At 32.7% G+C, this 18,072-nt stretch overlaps 1 protein-coding gene across 12 annotated transcripts in view; it reads right to left on the bottom strand.

The window, feature by feature from the left end:
• The window catches only part of MYCBP2 (MYC binding protein 2), a 226,062-nt gene that overhangs the window by 83,673 nt on the left and 124,317 nt on the right, over positions 1-18,072 (bottom strand). For all 12 annotated transcript variants that reach the window (XM_032496842.1, XM_032496837.1, XM_032496841.1 and 9 more), the window contains 8 exons: positions 17,447-17,547; positions 16,499-16,717; positions 11,285-11,510; positions 10,240-10,358; positions 9,521-9,608; positions 7,156-7,205; positions 4,876-5,048; positions 3,454-3,598 (listed from right to left, as the gene is read on the bottom strand). In XM_032496842.1, coding sequence (XP_032352733.1) covers positions 3,454-3,598; positions 4,876-5,048; positions 7,156-7,205; positions 9,521-9,608; positions 10,240-10,358; positions 11,285-11,510; positions 16,499-16,717; positions 17,447-17,547 — 1,121 coding nt within the window. The remainder of the gene's footprint in view (positions 1-3,453; positions 3,599-4,875; positions 5,049-7,155; positions 7,206-9,520; positions 9,609-10,239; positions 10,359-11,284; positions 11,511-16,498; positions 16,718-17,446; positions 17,548-18,072) is intronic.

Below are 18,072 nucleotides of genomic sequence, written 5' to 3'. Positions count from 1 at the left end.
CAGAAGAGGACAGTAAAATGAATTTACATCCAATTCTTGCAGGGACTAACATTAAATTATTTTATCCAGTAATTCAAGTATAAATACTTTCCAGCAATCTCCACAAATTCTAAAGCACTATTCTCAATTTTAGCTATACTGTTCTGCAGAAGAAAAAGTACTCCACTGCTAGATGTCCTGGAAATTAACATAATAAAACAAACCTAATATTTAAAACTTAAAGATATTTACCTCTTCTGCAGAAAGAGTACTATTAGACAGATCTGTCACCAATATGTGTTACGAAATCTAAACAATCCAATTAAACTTTCCAACTCTTTTTCTTCAATGATAAAATGGGAGTATCTTTTATCTACTTTACTACAGATATGCAAAAGAACACATTTCCTAAGGCATGTTAAAGCACTGAAAATATACATTATCTCACAAACAATACTCAGAAATACTTCCCAGGAATTATAACAAAACATCTTACTGTTATTTGTTTGCTTATGCATTGGCCAAAAAACATCTGGTCCTTAGGCAGCCACAAAATTACAAACAATTTAAATACCACTTTAGCTCTTTCTCAGGTATCATCACTCTGAGGTTCACTCTAAGTTTCTTCTATCCTTTTCAGACACTACTTGTGGCTGGCAAGAACAGGCAATTCAACAATAAGATCTTCACAGAAATAGAAATGGTAGCATACATGAAAGTGACAATATTACTTAAGTAATTGAGAGACATCCCAGAAATGTGAAATGTCTTTAATGTTTATTGTTCTCACTAATGCCACTCTAGGGAGTCAGAACTTGAGACTCTCACTACCCACATAAAGTTAAGTAGAGTTAACAAATGTGTTCCATTAAATAACCACAAACTTTAGCTGGGGTTATGAGAGAACAGTCTTTGGATTAACATAATGCCCTAGAAATATTAAAAACCCATCTTACAGTTAAAACACGTAAGTTTAAAAATATATAGTAAAATTTTTCAACTCATATTCACTGCCACCATTAAAAATTTTAAACTTAAATGTTATAAAAAGAAAAAGAAGTAAATGCTTCTAAATTTTATGATATTTAATTTTAAATTATAGCCACTATTTTTATACACACTATTTTGATTTAATTTTTCTGTAAGCAACTATATTTATGCTAAGTAAATTAACATTGGAAGTACATGTGCCTATATACTATGAACCTTTAAATAAGTGACTGAATAATTTTATACTCTAAGAATATTGAGATATAAAATGATAACCATTCTGCTTTTATAAACTGTGCTTTGTAAAATTTGTTCTTTTATTTTCTATGTGACTTTCTCTTTTCACAAAATAAGATTTCCTTCGAATAATCATTTTATAAGTTAAAAAAAAAAACCCACAAAACCCCCAAACCCTTGCTGCTATAAAAGTATCTTGGATCTCACTGAAATATTAGCTGCAAACTATCTTTAGTGTTTCAAATAACTGGTTATTACTACATAAAGATACTTCAATAATTTTTATAACTTTAAAATGCTCCTAAACTTTCATGTGCTGTCTATCAGGAGGACAATAAAACAGATTAAATTAATTTTGTTTTTGGCTAATGTGATAATGTGGTATTAATAAATTAAGCATCAATATGTTTGCAAATCACTTTTCCTAAATACTTATTTACTAGAGTTTCCTAGATATGGTTTCTAAGTTAGAGATAATTCTGATATGAACTTGAGCATACTGAGTAGTAACAGATTTAGGGGGAAGGAGGACAAGAAGCAAAATATATAGAAAAAAAGAGGAAGTAGAAAGAGAGATCATGCTGCTAAGACAAGAACTCAAAGAAGGAGGAGAACAAAAGATAAAGCATAAAGTCTGACTCTGAAATGTAAGAGGTAAACAACCCAGATACCAAAATGGAGTAACAGACAACAAAAGGTGCAAAGGAGGAAACACAGGAAAATACAACTAAAGTTAAGCATAACAGCATGAACATTAAAAAGAAATGAAATATTATGCTGACTTGGAAAATGGTTATTACAATGTAGTCACGTGAATAAGGAACTTACTGTGAGCTCAAAGACTGGATTTAACAACTCACTACATACATGTAAGTGAGAAATTCATCAGTGAATACACAAACCCCTTAACAAATAACTGAAAATTGTGATCAAAATTCTATCTTTGGGTGGAGTCATTTTTTGTATCACTATCAGAATTACTTTATTATCTATTCAATTTTTTTCTTATAGTTTGTGATGCTTTTTGCATTACATAGAGTAATTATTAATGGGCATGGAATCACTTTGACAGAGTTTGATCGTCCTTAAGTAAGACAGAAGAGAAAATATGAGTGTGGCATATTGTATGAATATGTATTTTATATATTGAGTGCAGTTAAGAGCATATACTATTCTATCCTATGTATGTATGTCTGCATCATGATATAAGTCCTTGCTGGTGGCCATGGCCAAAACCTTGAAAGGCACTGGTAAAGCTTGATTCTTGTTTAGTTATCAGGGTCAAACGCTTTTCCATACAGTTTTCCTTACTAGTCGTAAGACATGAGAACTATATGTCTCTTGTCTTTTTTTTTTTTTTTTTCAAATGAGTCAAGTAAGAAGTCATTGTACTTCCAGTATAAACCAAATGATGTACCAAGTAATTGAAATAGCTCTACTAAATGCAATACTGAGGTAAAATCAGCAATTCTATGAGTAAAAAAGATTTTGTAGGTTAATCAACTCTAAGCCCCAAACAACCAAATCACTCTGTAATACAACTTGGGGTTAGGAGTGGCTGAGGATTGTCTATATAAACTTTCATTCAATATTGACTGTCTTTAGAAATATAATAAAAGTTTTAAATAAGATACTGAATTAATAGATTGTATCACAAAGGACTTAATTTTATGCATTATAATATACTCTAAAATGTCACTATTAATTAATTAATGTCTCAAGGAAGAGTTATCCAAAGAGCTATATTCTTCAATACAGCACATGGGTAGTTCCATTCATCATTCTTTACAATCCAAATGTGTATATTTCTAGTTTATTTAATAAGTAACAATATTATATTTTAAATGTTATTTCAATAGTACCAAGTGCAAAATGTACTTGAGTCTTTAAAAAATATATATACAAAATTTTAAAATGTATTCTTTCACTGATTTATTCAATCTTTTATGTACTGATGGCCTTCCTCCCATGTGCTCAGCACTCTTTGTATGGACACTTTCTTATCCTTCCTTTGAATCACCAGAGTACCTAGCAAAATGTAAAAAACAAACTAAAAATGTATGCAACTTGGAAAATTGACTAATGATTAATATGAACAAGTCATTTAAACAATTTTTCAGCTTCTTCCATTACATATATGTAAAGAGGGTACTGCAAATGGACTCTAAGCACTTGCCATTTCTAAAATTTTACTAGTTAGAACAGTCTGTGTATAGGTGTCTACTAATTTAATTCTGATATAATTACCTTCATATTAGGAACATGTACCACATCCCCATACTGGTCTTTTGTTTGAACAGTTATGGTAGTAGGCCAACCACAACGAATATCATCCTTATTCAGAATCAAAGATGTTTTCTGAGGATCAGCATAGGAATCTGGCTGAAGCCACCTAGAAGTAATGAAAAAAAACAAGCAAACAAAAAGCCAAACATTAATCAACATCTTCAATGATTAACATGAAATTAAGCTGAAAGAATAAAACTTCTATCAAACAAAATGCTAAGATGGTATCTTCATTTCCAATTCAGTGATAATGACCACAAGTGTCGCCCTTGGAAATTATTAATGACAAATTAATTAAAAAATATGCTGAAGCACATGAGATCTCTGATGATTACAAACAGAATAGAAATAATTTTAAAATCAGGAAATTTGAAACTTTAACTATGGCTGATTCAAAATAACCAAGAAAACAAATTTAGGTCGTGGATACTTTGAAGTCCCAAATACACTCATCCTCACTGAGGGAGGTCTGCCTTACAGAGGTCTGACAACCAGAAAACCTGGGAAAGAGCAGCCTCTCTGTCAAAGCAGGGACAGAAGTGACATTCTGCTTGGTGGAGAGCAGGCAGGTTAAAGATACATTGCCTAACTTCTCTTTCTTTAAACAGTTTCTTAATTATCTCCCTTCATTACTTTCCCTTCCACGTAATCTTACCAATTTTCTATGCTTTGCGATATCCATGCCTGAATTGCCTCCATAATCTACATTTAGGCTGTCCTATGAGATGAGTAATAAGTAATTCCGTCATGCTTTACATAAAAACGTCCACAAAGAAATCAGTGAGGCTGACTTAAAAGATTTTCTATTCTTCTCCATCACGATTTTGGTTTTTAAAAACTACAGAGTAATCTCTGTATTTTTAAAATTAAAGCCAGAAGAGTCTAGATTTCTATATTTCTAGTAAAGTCACACAAGCCAGCAGTATTTGTTCTTTTCATCATAAAAAAAAAATACAGCAACAAAATGAGAACTCTACAACCTCAAATGATCTGATTTAAACTCTAACCTTATATTTGCATTAATTGCAAATTTGAAAAAACTTCATATTGAAATAAAATATAGTGATAAATCTAGGAGTTTAGGATAGATATTAAATATTAATATCAGATACACAGACTTCTCAATTACACCATGTGTTCCACTTATTTTTAAATAAAAGCACCCAGAAAACATTAAAACAGTCAATTAACAACTATCATATATTTTTTAAATATTTTGAAATATTAACTACCATTTTATGTTTCAGAATGTCCAAAACACATAAACTAAAGTATTTTAGGCAGCATTTTAACATCCTAATGACTCCCCTCTCATTCCTCTTCAGAAGTGAAGACTGAGGCAAGCCCTGAGAGAAAGTCATTATAGTACTTAAAGAACATTACCTCGCAAGCCTTCCACCGCTTGATCCTGGAACACAAGCAATAAAATCATCCAAAAAGGACTGCTCGTTGCTTTGGATTTGCAGTGGTAAGTTTCCTTCGAGTGCCTCCAATATAGTTGGTGAGTGAGAAAGAGCTAAACCCTTTCCAAGAATACCAGAATGGGTTTTGCACACCTGTTGGGTAAAAGAGAACATTTATATATTTTAAAATATAAAACTTTAATCACTTGAAGTGTTTGAAGTTGCACCCAATTTTAGATAGGTCTTTTGGGGGAGATCATTTTCTCCCCATGCCCCAGTGCTCCTTCAGCCTATAAAGTAGAAAACCTGCGAAAAACATGAGATGACACTTCTAGTCTCTTTCCTCCGACAAAAATAAGTGATAAGTGATTTATCAGAGATCTGCCCGATAGATGCAATAGTATATCTCCTCCCACTCTAGCTCTCTACCTGGGTCACATCCCCATTTGTCAGGGCCAGGGCTCCCTTCTGTAGACAAGACGCGGAAGGCTCCCTTTTTCTGTTCCCATTATGGGCAACTATCATGAGGAGGTTGTGTCTGCTCTCTTGGGCAACTGGGTATACCAAGGTCCTGACTTGGGCAAAAAGTGGCTGGAAGCCTGACTGTGGCTGCACATTAGCTTGTGTATGCCTTATTAAAGTTAAGGAAAAAAGGCAGGTAAAACTGAAATTTTAGTTCTCACCTATATGAAAAGCAAGCCTCAAATTTTGGAAAGACCTGCTTTAAGTGTTGAAACTTTCTACATACTTTTAAATGACTGTATAATAAATATCAAAATAAAATATTTTTATAGAAAAGGATTATACTTCCAGTTCTATCAGGTCCTACAACAGTGACTTCTGCATTTTACAAGCTATCCAATTTAAAAATCAGGATCTTTCAAATCAAACAGACTTGAGTTTAGACCCTGATTTTGGACAAGTTATTGCTGCCTGCTCTTGAGCTAACAAGTTACAGACCATTCCTGAATCAGTAAAATGTATAAACTGGTGATCAAATAATATCTCTCTTCTGTGATTATTAGAAAATTTAAATTGAATAACACATTTAAGTGCTCACTACATTGCCTAACAAATAGTAGGTAATTAATATATGTCAGACCATGACAACAACTACCTTACATGCCAAAAAGGTGGGTAATTTGGGACTTTATTTTCTTTTTTCTTTAACAGCAGCACAATAAGGATCTCTTTATATGTGGCCTAAATGACATTCTGTAAGCCATAATAATCCTTGTAATGACAACATGAGCTACTTGATGGTTTTCTTTAACTGGAATGTTATCTGACACATAACATGTTTATTTAATATTTGTTGAATTATTCATTTTTGTATCTTGAGATACAGAGATTTAACCTTTTTTTAGAAGAAAAAGACTAAAACAAAAGCTGGTGGGTTTTTGAAACACAAAAGTTTCTTAACAGTATCAAGGACACCATGGCTCCCTATGTTTAGAGCACAGTGATCAAGATCACAGACTTTGTCACCAAACTGCCAGAGACCAGTGCCTCACTTCCTTATCTATAAATAGAGGTAAGAGTCTCTAATTCCTAGGGTTGTTGTGAGGACTAAATGAGTTAAAAATACGCAAAGTGTTTGGAATAGTAATTGAACAAGTTAAGATCAAATACACATTTGTTTTTATTATTACTGTTATGATCAATTCATTTCAGAAAATAAATAAAATATAAATTACTAGCTGTAGGTATTAGAAGATCTGGATGCTAGCCGTTATCTCCCAATTAGCTGAATTCTTAGACAAATCACAAAACTTCTCTTAAGTTATTATAATTGTAAGATACAAGAGAAAATATTGACCTCACCTCAAAGTGTAATTGCAAAAACAGACAATTAATGTCAAAGATATGGGAAACTATAAAGTGCTCTACAGATATTATTTAAATTACTACTATTAACACTTTTTCCCCTTCTTTCTAACTGGTAAATAAAACTTCTTTCAAGATCCACTTTCAATGTCCACAGCTCAGCAGAACCTTCCCTTGCACCCTTGGCACTTGGTAGCTGTTCTTCCTCCAGCAAGACTCATGTCTCACCCCAGCACATCCACCATGCAGCACAGCAAGGGTTCGCAGAGGTCTCTCCCAACCAGGGGAGAAATTATGATTTATTTATCTTTATAACTGCCAATTAGGAAATGAAATACTTAATGAATGTTCAAGAAAAATAAGGTTGATCTGAAGGAACATACTGCTTAAAATTAATGTACAAAGTTTATCCTTATAGTTTTGAGGACAATACCTGTAATGCAGCCTCTTCAAGAATTTCAAGATCTTCCTCTAATTCATTACCTGTTGTGTAAATGAAAAATTTTACTAAAATATATCAATACTTAGTTTAACTTTCTAATCCTTTGCATTCATCACAATTTTTGCACAATTTTGATATTCCAAATTGAAGAGAACTATTATCACTCTGCATAAACCTCAGTGATTTAAATTTTAAAATGTTATTTTCAATGTGAATATAAGCTGTAATTCTCAAGGAAATATTCAAAAGGCATCCATCAAGTGATTTTCAAAAGACATATACTATATTTAAGTACATAAATGTGTATGTTTGAATTTAATGTAATTATATTTTTACCAAAAAGAAAAAAAAAAAGAAAGAAGGAACCGATTATTCAGAATCTGTCTTTCTATTTTGGGTATCTTATAGAAGAGCTATACCTTTAGTAAACAACAGTTACTTACAGAAAAACATAAGAAAATAACTGTATTCTTTAGCCATTTTCTCCTTTATTGCTTGATGTAGAACATATTTTATTTATTGAATTTTCTTTGATAATTTAATTAATTTTTAAAATACTACTACTAAAGTAATACATGTTCAAAGGGAAATATTCAAGTTATACAGAAGTGTAGAATAAAAAATTCTGTCACCATCCCCTTCCAAAGATAGAGTGTCAACAGTTTCTTATGTATTGGTCTAGAAACATGTGCAAATAATAAGTGTACATACATGGGTGTCAATATACATACACGTGCACACATACACATACATTTATACACATATAAGATAATGTTCACAGAAAGGGCCCCACAGAAAAGGGACCCTCTTCTATAGTTTGCTTTTCTCAGTTAGTATAAGTTGGATATCTTTCTTAGCCAGGACATAGAGGTTTAATTTTTTGTTGCTTTGTTGCTGTTTTTTAACAGCTACATACATTCCTATTGTATGTACCATTAATGGATGTACCATCACTTATAGAACCAGTTCCCCACTGACAGACATTTTGGTTGCTCTGGGTTTTACAATCACAAGCACTGCTATATTAATCATATAACATATATTTTGGGGGAATCTGTTCAAGTATACATAAAAAATTGCTACAGCAAAGGTATATGCACATAAAGTTTGAATAGTTGACAAATATCCTCCAAAAAGGTTGTATCAATTTTCTTCATATGAGTGGAACATAAATGTCTCACCTCCTCATTTATGTATCAATGTTAAGTAGGAACAAAGGAACCAGGAAGGATGGAAGGCAGTAGGTAGAAGGAAGGGAACAGAGAAGGAAGAAAAGAGTAGAGAAATAGAAGGGAAAAAAGAAAGAAGAAAGTGGGAAGGGTAGTCCCAGAGGGAGGAGATATAGATGGACATTTGGGGGTGAGAACTGGGGAAATACAATAATAATGTCTTTTATTCTCAACTGCTGTAAAAGTAAAAAATGTTCAATCATCTATAAAAATCATGAAATTTTTAAGTTTATTTTCATCTTTTCCATTTTGATTATAAAGCAGCTTATGTATCATATAATTTTGTATCACAAAAATAGGTATTCTTCTGCCACTGCCTCACTTCTGTCATGCGTCACATGAAAACTCTTCTAAACAGCTATCTAAATTCAATCTGAGTCTCCTTCCTGACTCTCCATTCTCTCACCCCACTCTAACAGTCCTTATATTTCTCTCATTTTACTGATGTTATTTCCTACTGAGTATATAAATAGCCAACAAGTTTTTCAATCCAATGACAAATTTTAATTTACTTCCCAGTTACATTAAAAAAGTCCCACCAATACCCACTCTCCTGAGGTTTCATATCTACCTCACTGGCCACTGCTTCACAGTCTTTTATGCAGCTTCTTCCTAGTTTTGACTTCGAAATTCTGGCAAGTCCCAGCTCTGATCCTTCGCTAACTTCTCTTTCTCATTTGCATTCTCTTCTCAGCTCATCTTTCATATGGTTCCTTGTCTTTAAATGCAAACTATGTTCAAACAGTATTTCTATTGACTTGTCTCCTGAGTTCCAGACAATGAGCATCTAGTTGTTTACTTGGTATGTCCACTAGGATATCTGAGAGATATCTCAGATTTCTGGTTTGATACTATATTTCTAGTGCTGAACTCAGGGTCTGGCACATCACATGTATGTGCATACAGTGTTTGTATGAATTAAAAAAAAAACTGGAGAGATACACTCTTCAGTCTCCATTAAAAATACTCAAACCACCAGTATATTAAGCAGTTATTGCTCATGAAGGTAAGTGACTACTGAACTCAATTCACTGATCTATTTTCAGAATGTTCTGTAAAAAATAAACTCTTCTTTAAAAGGTTTTTTAAAAATCATAAACAAACACCTAGTATATGACCAGACTTACCAATAGGAAGTGCTAGATCCTTTTTCATCAAAGCTGCTGCACAAACCCCACCAAGATTGGCTAGTTCTTTTTCCAACTGAATGACTCCCTGGAGAATTGCAAAAACAAAATCAGATGCTTTAAAAAATGGAAGATGAAATTTCTGAAAGATGATGTGGATTATCAAAAGAATGTGACTTGAATTCAAGCATAACTTTAGAAACTAAAAGGAAGCATGTGTTAGCTAATAGTTAATTTAAGAGTGTAAGAGGGTCAATATTTTGTCTCATGCTGGTTTATAAGGCTCAGACCTTCAGTTAATTACCTAAAGAATTTTTCATTCATTACTTTGAAGGAAGATGATCATTTTTTTACCTTGACTTTTTTTATTGTATGATTTAAAACATGTAGAAGAGATATTAAATTAGTCCCATTGTGAAATCAGGTTCTATTATTTACTCAAAGAGGCACAGCCACCAAAGCAGATTTGGAACAGGCACAATTAAATTAAGTCTTTAAAGGCTGGGTCATGTTGCCTAGACTCTATTCTCTTTACATATTAAAAGTAGCGAAAACAGACCACTGCACAAAATTAAATTACAAAATATTTTAAATTATACACCCCAGCTTGAAATAAATTTCAGACTTCTTGAATACAGAGAGCAAACACAATTTAAGACAACAGCAGCCCTTAGAAACACAATCTTCCTTAACACAATGAGAAGCGAATTCATTCTCACCTCATCAAGTCCAGGGCTAAACTCATATCCAATTGCAAAACATTTGAAACCATAGAAAGAAGCTTTCTCATCTTTCACATAATCTGATGCAGTCTCCAATGAAAAAAGGGCCTCATTTCCTAAGAAAAAAGCTAACAATGAGTTCAAAATCTGAAACAACCTTATTAAAATTTTCCTTACTTTTATCCATCTCAAGAAAGGTAGCAACATATATCAAGTACTAAAAAACTGAGTCGTCTGGGGGTTCCTATATCTGCTTTAACAAACCTGTGCTAAAAACAACACCAGAAGCAATAAAAACATTCCAAGTGAATTATTATTTTTCTTCATGATCAAATTCTCCTTAATCAAAAGTAAAATCATTTTCAGTTATCTGTCAATTATTGAGGCCTACATTATTAGCCTTTTCTATTCCAGAGTGAGTAATTTTCCATGCTGGAATCAGGCTTTCTCTATCTCTTCATAAACAAACAAGGCAGGTCAGACTAGAAGAAAGAGGTTTCTGAATTCAAATTAGCTATTAGTTTGGGAGATCACAGGAGTAGTTATGGTTAATTGGTTAAAAACACAACAGACTACAATAACAAAAGTGCTGTCTCCCTCCCTCCCTGCCCCCGGCCTTCCCAGGCCTGAAAAAAAAAGCTTTACAACTCAGTGCCTTAGGCGGCTCACCAGTTCTCTTGAAAGAAAGGAGTCCTTGGTAAGTTCTCAAAATTTAGCACTTATTGGGAAAATAAAAATCTTCCAGTTTTTCTACAGTTTGGTTCCAACTATATAGACAGCCATTCTTCATTATTAACTTTCTGTTTTGGTTAAGCTAACCTTTTCTCAAAAGATCCTCAAAAAACTCTCTTTTCTAAAACTCGGCCATGTTATGCCCCTTGCCCAGAGAGTCTTTACTATCCAATTGTAATCCAAATACTGTAGGTCTTGAAGAAATTCTAAAAATTAAATGTAGATTTTCAATGATATAACCTTACTGGACACAATTTTCATAAACACATATATTTTACCATATAAAATCGAAAAGAAAAAAATGACTTACCTGGTAACACTAAGACCATAGTAGGCCACCCAGAGGATCCGGAAAATTTCTTTAATTCTATCCAGGAATTAAGATTTTCATGAACAGATGTCAATTTTGGTCCATATCCTGAATTTTGCACAGTTCTAACAGGAATCAGCAAACGGAGGACATCTTCTGACTGTGCAGTACCACACTGGGGGTCAAACTCGATTGTCATCCACCGCACACACTCCGGGAATGTCACCTGAGGTCAACAGGTAAGAGGACACTTGCATTTGTTAAGATGAATTAGATTTTAGTTTTCTGTCTGTTTTAGAAACAGGACATCATACTGTAAAGATGATGTCTTCAACATACTGTAAAATAAATTTTAAATAAGAAATTAACAGACTAATTTAAATATAATCAGAAATCAAGGTATTATTAATGGTCACTATCAATTGTCTCTACTTCCTACCTGAATATCTATTTCTTTCTACCTAATATTTGGTTAATATTGCAGTAATGTTTGTAAGTACACACTGATATCATTAGAAAAACAATTACAGAGCTGCTTAATTTCAACAAGTATTCAGTTACCTGATTTTCCTGTGGAAGAGTTAGTTATATAATAAATTTTCCATTTCAGTCTGCATGTATTTAAGGAATATAAGCAGGTAACTGACTATATAATTTCATAGGTAAAATACAAAGATACACTGATGTAAATGAATAGATCATTAAAAGATAAGGTTTTAGTCACTTTTAGGTTGCCTACCATCTACAATATCTGTTACAAATGCTTCTCCTCATTAGCAAAAAAATTTTATAACTTCATATATTATGAGAACAAATATAAACACACATATGCACATACACACTTGGTAAAAGTCTAGATTTTTATGTTTTCCTAACCTAAAATTTTGCTGTATATGTAAGTTCATTTTGGCATATAATTGTTTGTATTTTTAAGGCCATTTTTAAGCTTTTGTCACCATCACAGTAGAAGGAATTCTGTAACGGTGGTCAAATTACAGTTAAATAGGACCATGTCAAATAGTAAACTATCAATTGGTTGTAGCACATGATATAAACCTTAAGAAATTTCCTAAGTATGATATTATTCTAAAAAATTATCTAGAACCTAGGCAAACATTTTTAGTAGAGCATTTTAAAACATCTCCATTTAAATAAAAAGCTCAACTTTGCTCAGATTAACGTAAATGTAAATTAAAACTAAATTGAGACCATTTCTCCCATTACATTGGCAAAGGGCTCAAAATTTAACTACATGCTCTGTTGGGGAGGCTGTGAGAAAACAAGTGATCTCATATATTGTTGGTGGGGACACAAAATGGTATAATTTATGGAAGGGAATTTGTCAACATCTAGCAAAACAACATATGCATTCACCCTCTGAATCCGCAATCCCAGATCTACAGAGCACAAGGCTCCTTATTCTGTATTTGTTTAACCCAGCAATTTCACTTCTAGAAATTTACTTTGAAGATATGCTATAACAATGTGGAAACAAACAAACAAAACCCCAAACATATGCACAAAGTTATTCTCTGCAAAAAAAAAATTGCAAAAAACTGAAAACACCCCACGTGTTCACACATATAAGATGGGCTGAATAAACTATAATACATCTTCACAGTGGAGAACTGCAGAATTGTAAAAAACAATGAAGATGACTTCTTTAAATGGATAGGGAGAGATTTCTATACATCACATCAAATTTAAAAGGCAAAGTGCAAAATAGTATATATAGTGTGCTACATTTTTTGAATAAAGAAAGAAAATAGGACTACATCTAAATCAATGAATGAATCAATCAATCTTTCTGATTTTTTCCAAAAAGAACACAGGATGGATACAACAGGATACTTACTGGAGTAAGTGAGAAGCAGAGAAGGGAAAGGACTTGTAATTCTGAGAACATTATTTTGTATAATTTTATTTCTGGAGCCATTTTAATGTTTTACATATTTTAATAGTAAAATTATATCACGAAGGATAGGAAAAAAACTCAGACAAATTAAGTCTAAATAAACAAATAAGCTTAACTTTGTACCAACTGATCATATACCACCTACACATATACATAAAATGAACTACTCCAAGCCATTTCTGAATGAAGTAATTTGATTATATTAGTGTCAGTGGGATTAACTCCAAGGATAAATATTTTACAAAGAAATTCTTAATTTTACATAGTAGTTTTATACTCACAGTGGCATATATAAATGGAAATGGTATAAAGACTGAATAATGACAGCAAAGGATTATAACACTGAGCAAAAAGAGAATCTTTGAGTCTATATTGATACAAACATGTAAAATAAACAAACAAACAAACAAACATATACATACATATATAAATACATACACACATACATTTAAAGTGGAAGGAATGGGAAAACTCTCCTTTACAACAGAGCATTGGCTGGGTGGAATAACAGAATTAGAAAGGCACCATTTTGCAACCATTATAGTAATAAATGATTTGGATAAGAATAACCAATGGATGCTAAAATGTGTTCAGAGAATTTTCCACAGTCTCTAACCCATAGATATCTACCCACAGACATTTTCAAAGGAAAAAACAGGTGCTTTTTTGGTGGAGCTATATCCTTGGTCAAGTGACTAAGTTCTTCCTGACAGGATGCACTAAGGAGAGAGAATACAGTATCACTCATGTAGTGCTGCCCAAAATGCATAACCTGAATGTAATCATTAGAAAACGATCTATCAAATACAAATAAAAGGATTTTTTTTTTTACAAAACCACTGACTGAATTATTCCAAAATGCTAATGCACCATTTTAGATTAAAGGAGACAGAAGCTAACAACTAAATGTAATGTTTGAACCCAACTGGATCCCAGACCTAGGTTTTATAAAAGGCTATGGATGCCATTGTTGGGACAAATGGCAAAAAAAAAATAACATGATGTAATACTACTCTTTACTGTGATACGATAATAATACCGTATCAATGTTAAATTCCCTACATTTGATGAGTGTATTGTGGTTATACAGAAAACTTCATTGACCTTAGGAACAAGGTGAGGGGTCATGATGTTTTCACTTACTCCAAAATTGTCTAATAATAAATATAAATAAATAAAGAAACATGGTAAAATGTTAAGTGATGAAGCTAAGTGAAGGGCATATGAGGGCGTTCATTGCACAAATCTTACTACCTTTTTCTACAGGTTTGAAATATTTTGAAATAAAAAGTTGAAAAACATGAGGAATGAATATACACACACTTCTGCATCTGTTAATGTGTATCTATGTTTACATTAAAAGAAACAATGGAAGACTAAACTACAAAATTATAATAGTATGAAAAGTTACCTGGGAAGAAAAAATGGCAGAGAGGAAGGGAACAGAGCGAGGGAACAGAGATAAAAGCTAGACTTCTTTGAATACACTTGGTTTTATAGATTTGACTTAAGACTGTGTAACTAAAATTATATCAAACAAGATTTAAAGAGTGATTCCTAAAAATCTAAAGTAAAACAAATGATGTCGAATGTACATCCAATTAGTAGCATAATCACACAGACAGGGATTATCCCAACTTACTTTAAAGCACAGCAATTGATCATATCCACTTACTTTAAAACACAGTCATTTCCCTATACATCCTAATTGGGCTATGTCCAAAAGATGAAAACACACACACAGACAGAGCAAATGAATAACTGACTTTCTAATTCTATTATTCCCAGTATCATCAAGAACAGAAATTCTAGCTGTATGAGAAAGGAGGTTCAGGTGTAACATCCTGTGGTCCTTATTTTAAATAAGTAGCAACTAGTACAAACTCATGAGGTATTTTATCTTTAAAGAAAATACACATACACATAAATATGCCTATATATAAATAAACACACATGTATTATACAAATAATATGCTTGTGTTTATAAATGCACATGTGTTTATGTGTGAGTATATGTGCTAGTTCTTCATACTATAAATATCTAGAAACAATGATCACCCAGGAGAAATGAACATTTCTGGTACCATATTTTGGCTTTTAAACACATTACCATTAAAAAGAACCATGGCATTTTGAAAAAATGGCTTATTTCAGATCGGAAGCAGGAAATGTATAAACAAGCCTCTTTCTTATAACATCTTATGCCAGAGCCTAGAACATCTTAGAACATCTTACACTAGAGAGCGAGGAAGCTATGAACGACTATGAAGAGTGTAAAGGGCTCAGGGGGCGAGCTGAAGCGGATCCTATCCAAAAAAGACACATGATCCAGCTTCTTAAATAAAATTCAGCGAAACAAAAAAACAGAGATGGAGGAGAACCCATAGATTAAAAGAGACTTAAGAGACATAACCAATCGCAATGCATGGAGCTTATCTGTATTCTAATTCAAACAATTTAAAATGTGCATTTGATGATATGAAGGAATTATCAGTCTTTTTAGTATGATAATAATATGGTTATTTTTTTCAAGCAGGTCCTTATATTTTAGGACACATAATGAAATATCCACCAATGTGCTTTAAAACAATAAAGGGACAGAGCAGGTGGGGGAATAAATGAAACAGGTCTGACCAAGAGTTGATAACTGCTGAATCTGGGATGATGGATAAATGTAGTGAACTGCACTAGTTTGTCCTTTCATATGTTTACCATATTCTACAGTGAAAAGTTGAGTATTTTATAAGCACATAAAACTTAAACTTATAATTAAATTAAGTGGACACATTCTGTTCCTCCCCCTTAATTTAAATGATACAATTTAGGAAGCAAAGAATAAGGATCTTGAATAATCTAATAAAACATTATATTTATAAATATTTTATATGTACTTTTTTTACATTATGTATAGTACTTTGCATCCTACATTGGGAATGTAAATTTTCAGAGCTCAGGCTGTGGTACAAATTATATCATTTCAAAAAGTACAGTTTTTAAATTACAATGCTTATATCCACTATTACAGTATACAATATGCAGCTAAGCATTATACACTGCACTGTACTTGTAAAAAGATATGAGAACTATTCTCATAAACTCTACAAAACCATACTCTTTAATAGTAAAAATTGTCTTAAACCTTTCTGTGTATCTGACACTAACCACCTGCTGATTCTCTATATGTAAATTCTATAAAAGTAGTTATCCTTCTGAATGCAGGCAAAGTAACCTTTAAGACATGATTATGGAACATGAAACCAAGTTTTAAGTTTAAACCCTGCCCAGGAATCGGTGCCCACCTTGTAGTGCATCACACATGCAGGTTTATACGGGTGCTCGCTCTCTATGACAGCATAGTGATTAGAGGTTGTACAAGCAGAGAGGCCCTGTTCAGGCTGGTTTCCTGTGGTGCTGTCTGTTGACTGATTAGGATTGAATGCAGGGGGTGCATACTTCTGATTCAAAATGGCAACTGAAGGAAGCAACTGTTGGACAAGGCCAAAGACTTCTACAGCCACCTAGTACCAAACAAAAACAAAAACAAAACAAAAAAAGAAAGGAAAAAAAAGATTAAATGAGATAATAAATGTGAAAGCTGCTTTAAAACTAATAATTGCTGTAACTGTTGGTTACCCTTATTATTAAGAATTTCTATCCAGAGTTTCTTCTAGCTAAGTTTTTGTTCAAAGAGAAATTTGTTCTATGGGAAAAAAGATTTACCTCAGAAGTCTTAGATGTTATATGAAAATAACCTAGTCTATATTTTTAAACACTTTCGCCTTTTTCTGACCTGCAGTAAACTAGGTTGCACTCAAATTTAATTATGCCAAAGAATCAGTAGTTTATGATTTTTTCCATGTCTTGAATATTTCACAAGTTTAAAACAGTCCTATCCTTTTACCTTGTTGACTTTATTCAAAATGAAGATTTGGCATCAACATCATAAATTTTAAAAATCTCAGTGAACTTAAGCTTTCCTTACATATCATATTCTAAAATATATTTGTAATTCCCAAATTCTTCAAATGCAAAGCCAGTAAGCCAATAAGTACAGCAATCCAGTAAACAATACTAAAATCAGAGAGTTAGTTATTTAACTAGTAACTTCTACCATTCACATGTTTATCTGCTTTTTACCTGGTAACCCAGGTGCCTCAAAGAGTAAAGTATTTTTAAAGGAAAGACACCAAGTCTAAAAAAATTATATTTACAAAAAAGATTCAAAGTTATAGAATGAAATCACACACCTTGGGAATCGCAGCAGCTACTGGTCCTATGTAGGCTATGATAAGGGGAAGCAGCATGGAAAACAGACTGGAAGAGCTGAGCAGCTCTGGAATGTCATCAGCTAAAAAAGGCATTAAAACCATAGTTAGAAGGTAATTTCATTGTGATGTATATACACTATACTAAATCTAGACTCTAGTCCCCTGAGCAAAATTATAGTTGACATTGACCGAGTGCTTATAAAGGACCTGGCACTATTCTAAGGGCTTTATTTACATCCATTACACCAATTAATCCTCATAGTGAGGTACTTATTTTATCACTACTTTTTAGAAGTGGAAACCAAGGCACACAGTGTTTAAGCACCTTATCCCAAATCATACACTTGTAAAATGACAGAGCCAGGATTAGAACCTAGAGGAACAGCCATGATTTCAAACCACTACTCTTGGTGTCACACATAGCTATACGTGTGACATTAGGCAATTATATAAACTGTGTGTGCAAGTTACTCATCTGTAAAAGAGGACTAACAATACTTCTCTCACTGGATGCTATGAAGACAGTGAGTTTATATACGTAAAATGCTTAGAATACTACATGCACATATTAAGTACTCTAAAAATGTTTGCTGTTATTAGCTATA

The sequence above is a fragment of the Camelus ferus genome, chromosome 14, assembly GCF_009834535.1.
Source record: "Camelus ferus isolate YT-003-E chromosome 14, BCGSAC_Cfer_1.0, whole genome shotgun sequence".
Taxonomy (NCBI): domain Eukaryota; kingdom Metazoa; phylum Chordata; class Mammalia; order Artiodactyla; family Camelidae; genus Camelus; species Camelus ferus.
The sequence above is the reverse complement of the archived record's forward strand: the minus strand, read 5'-3'. Positions and strand labels throughout refer to the sequence as shown.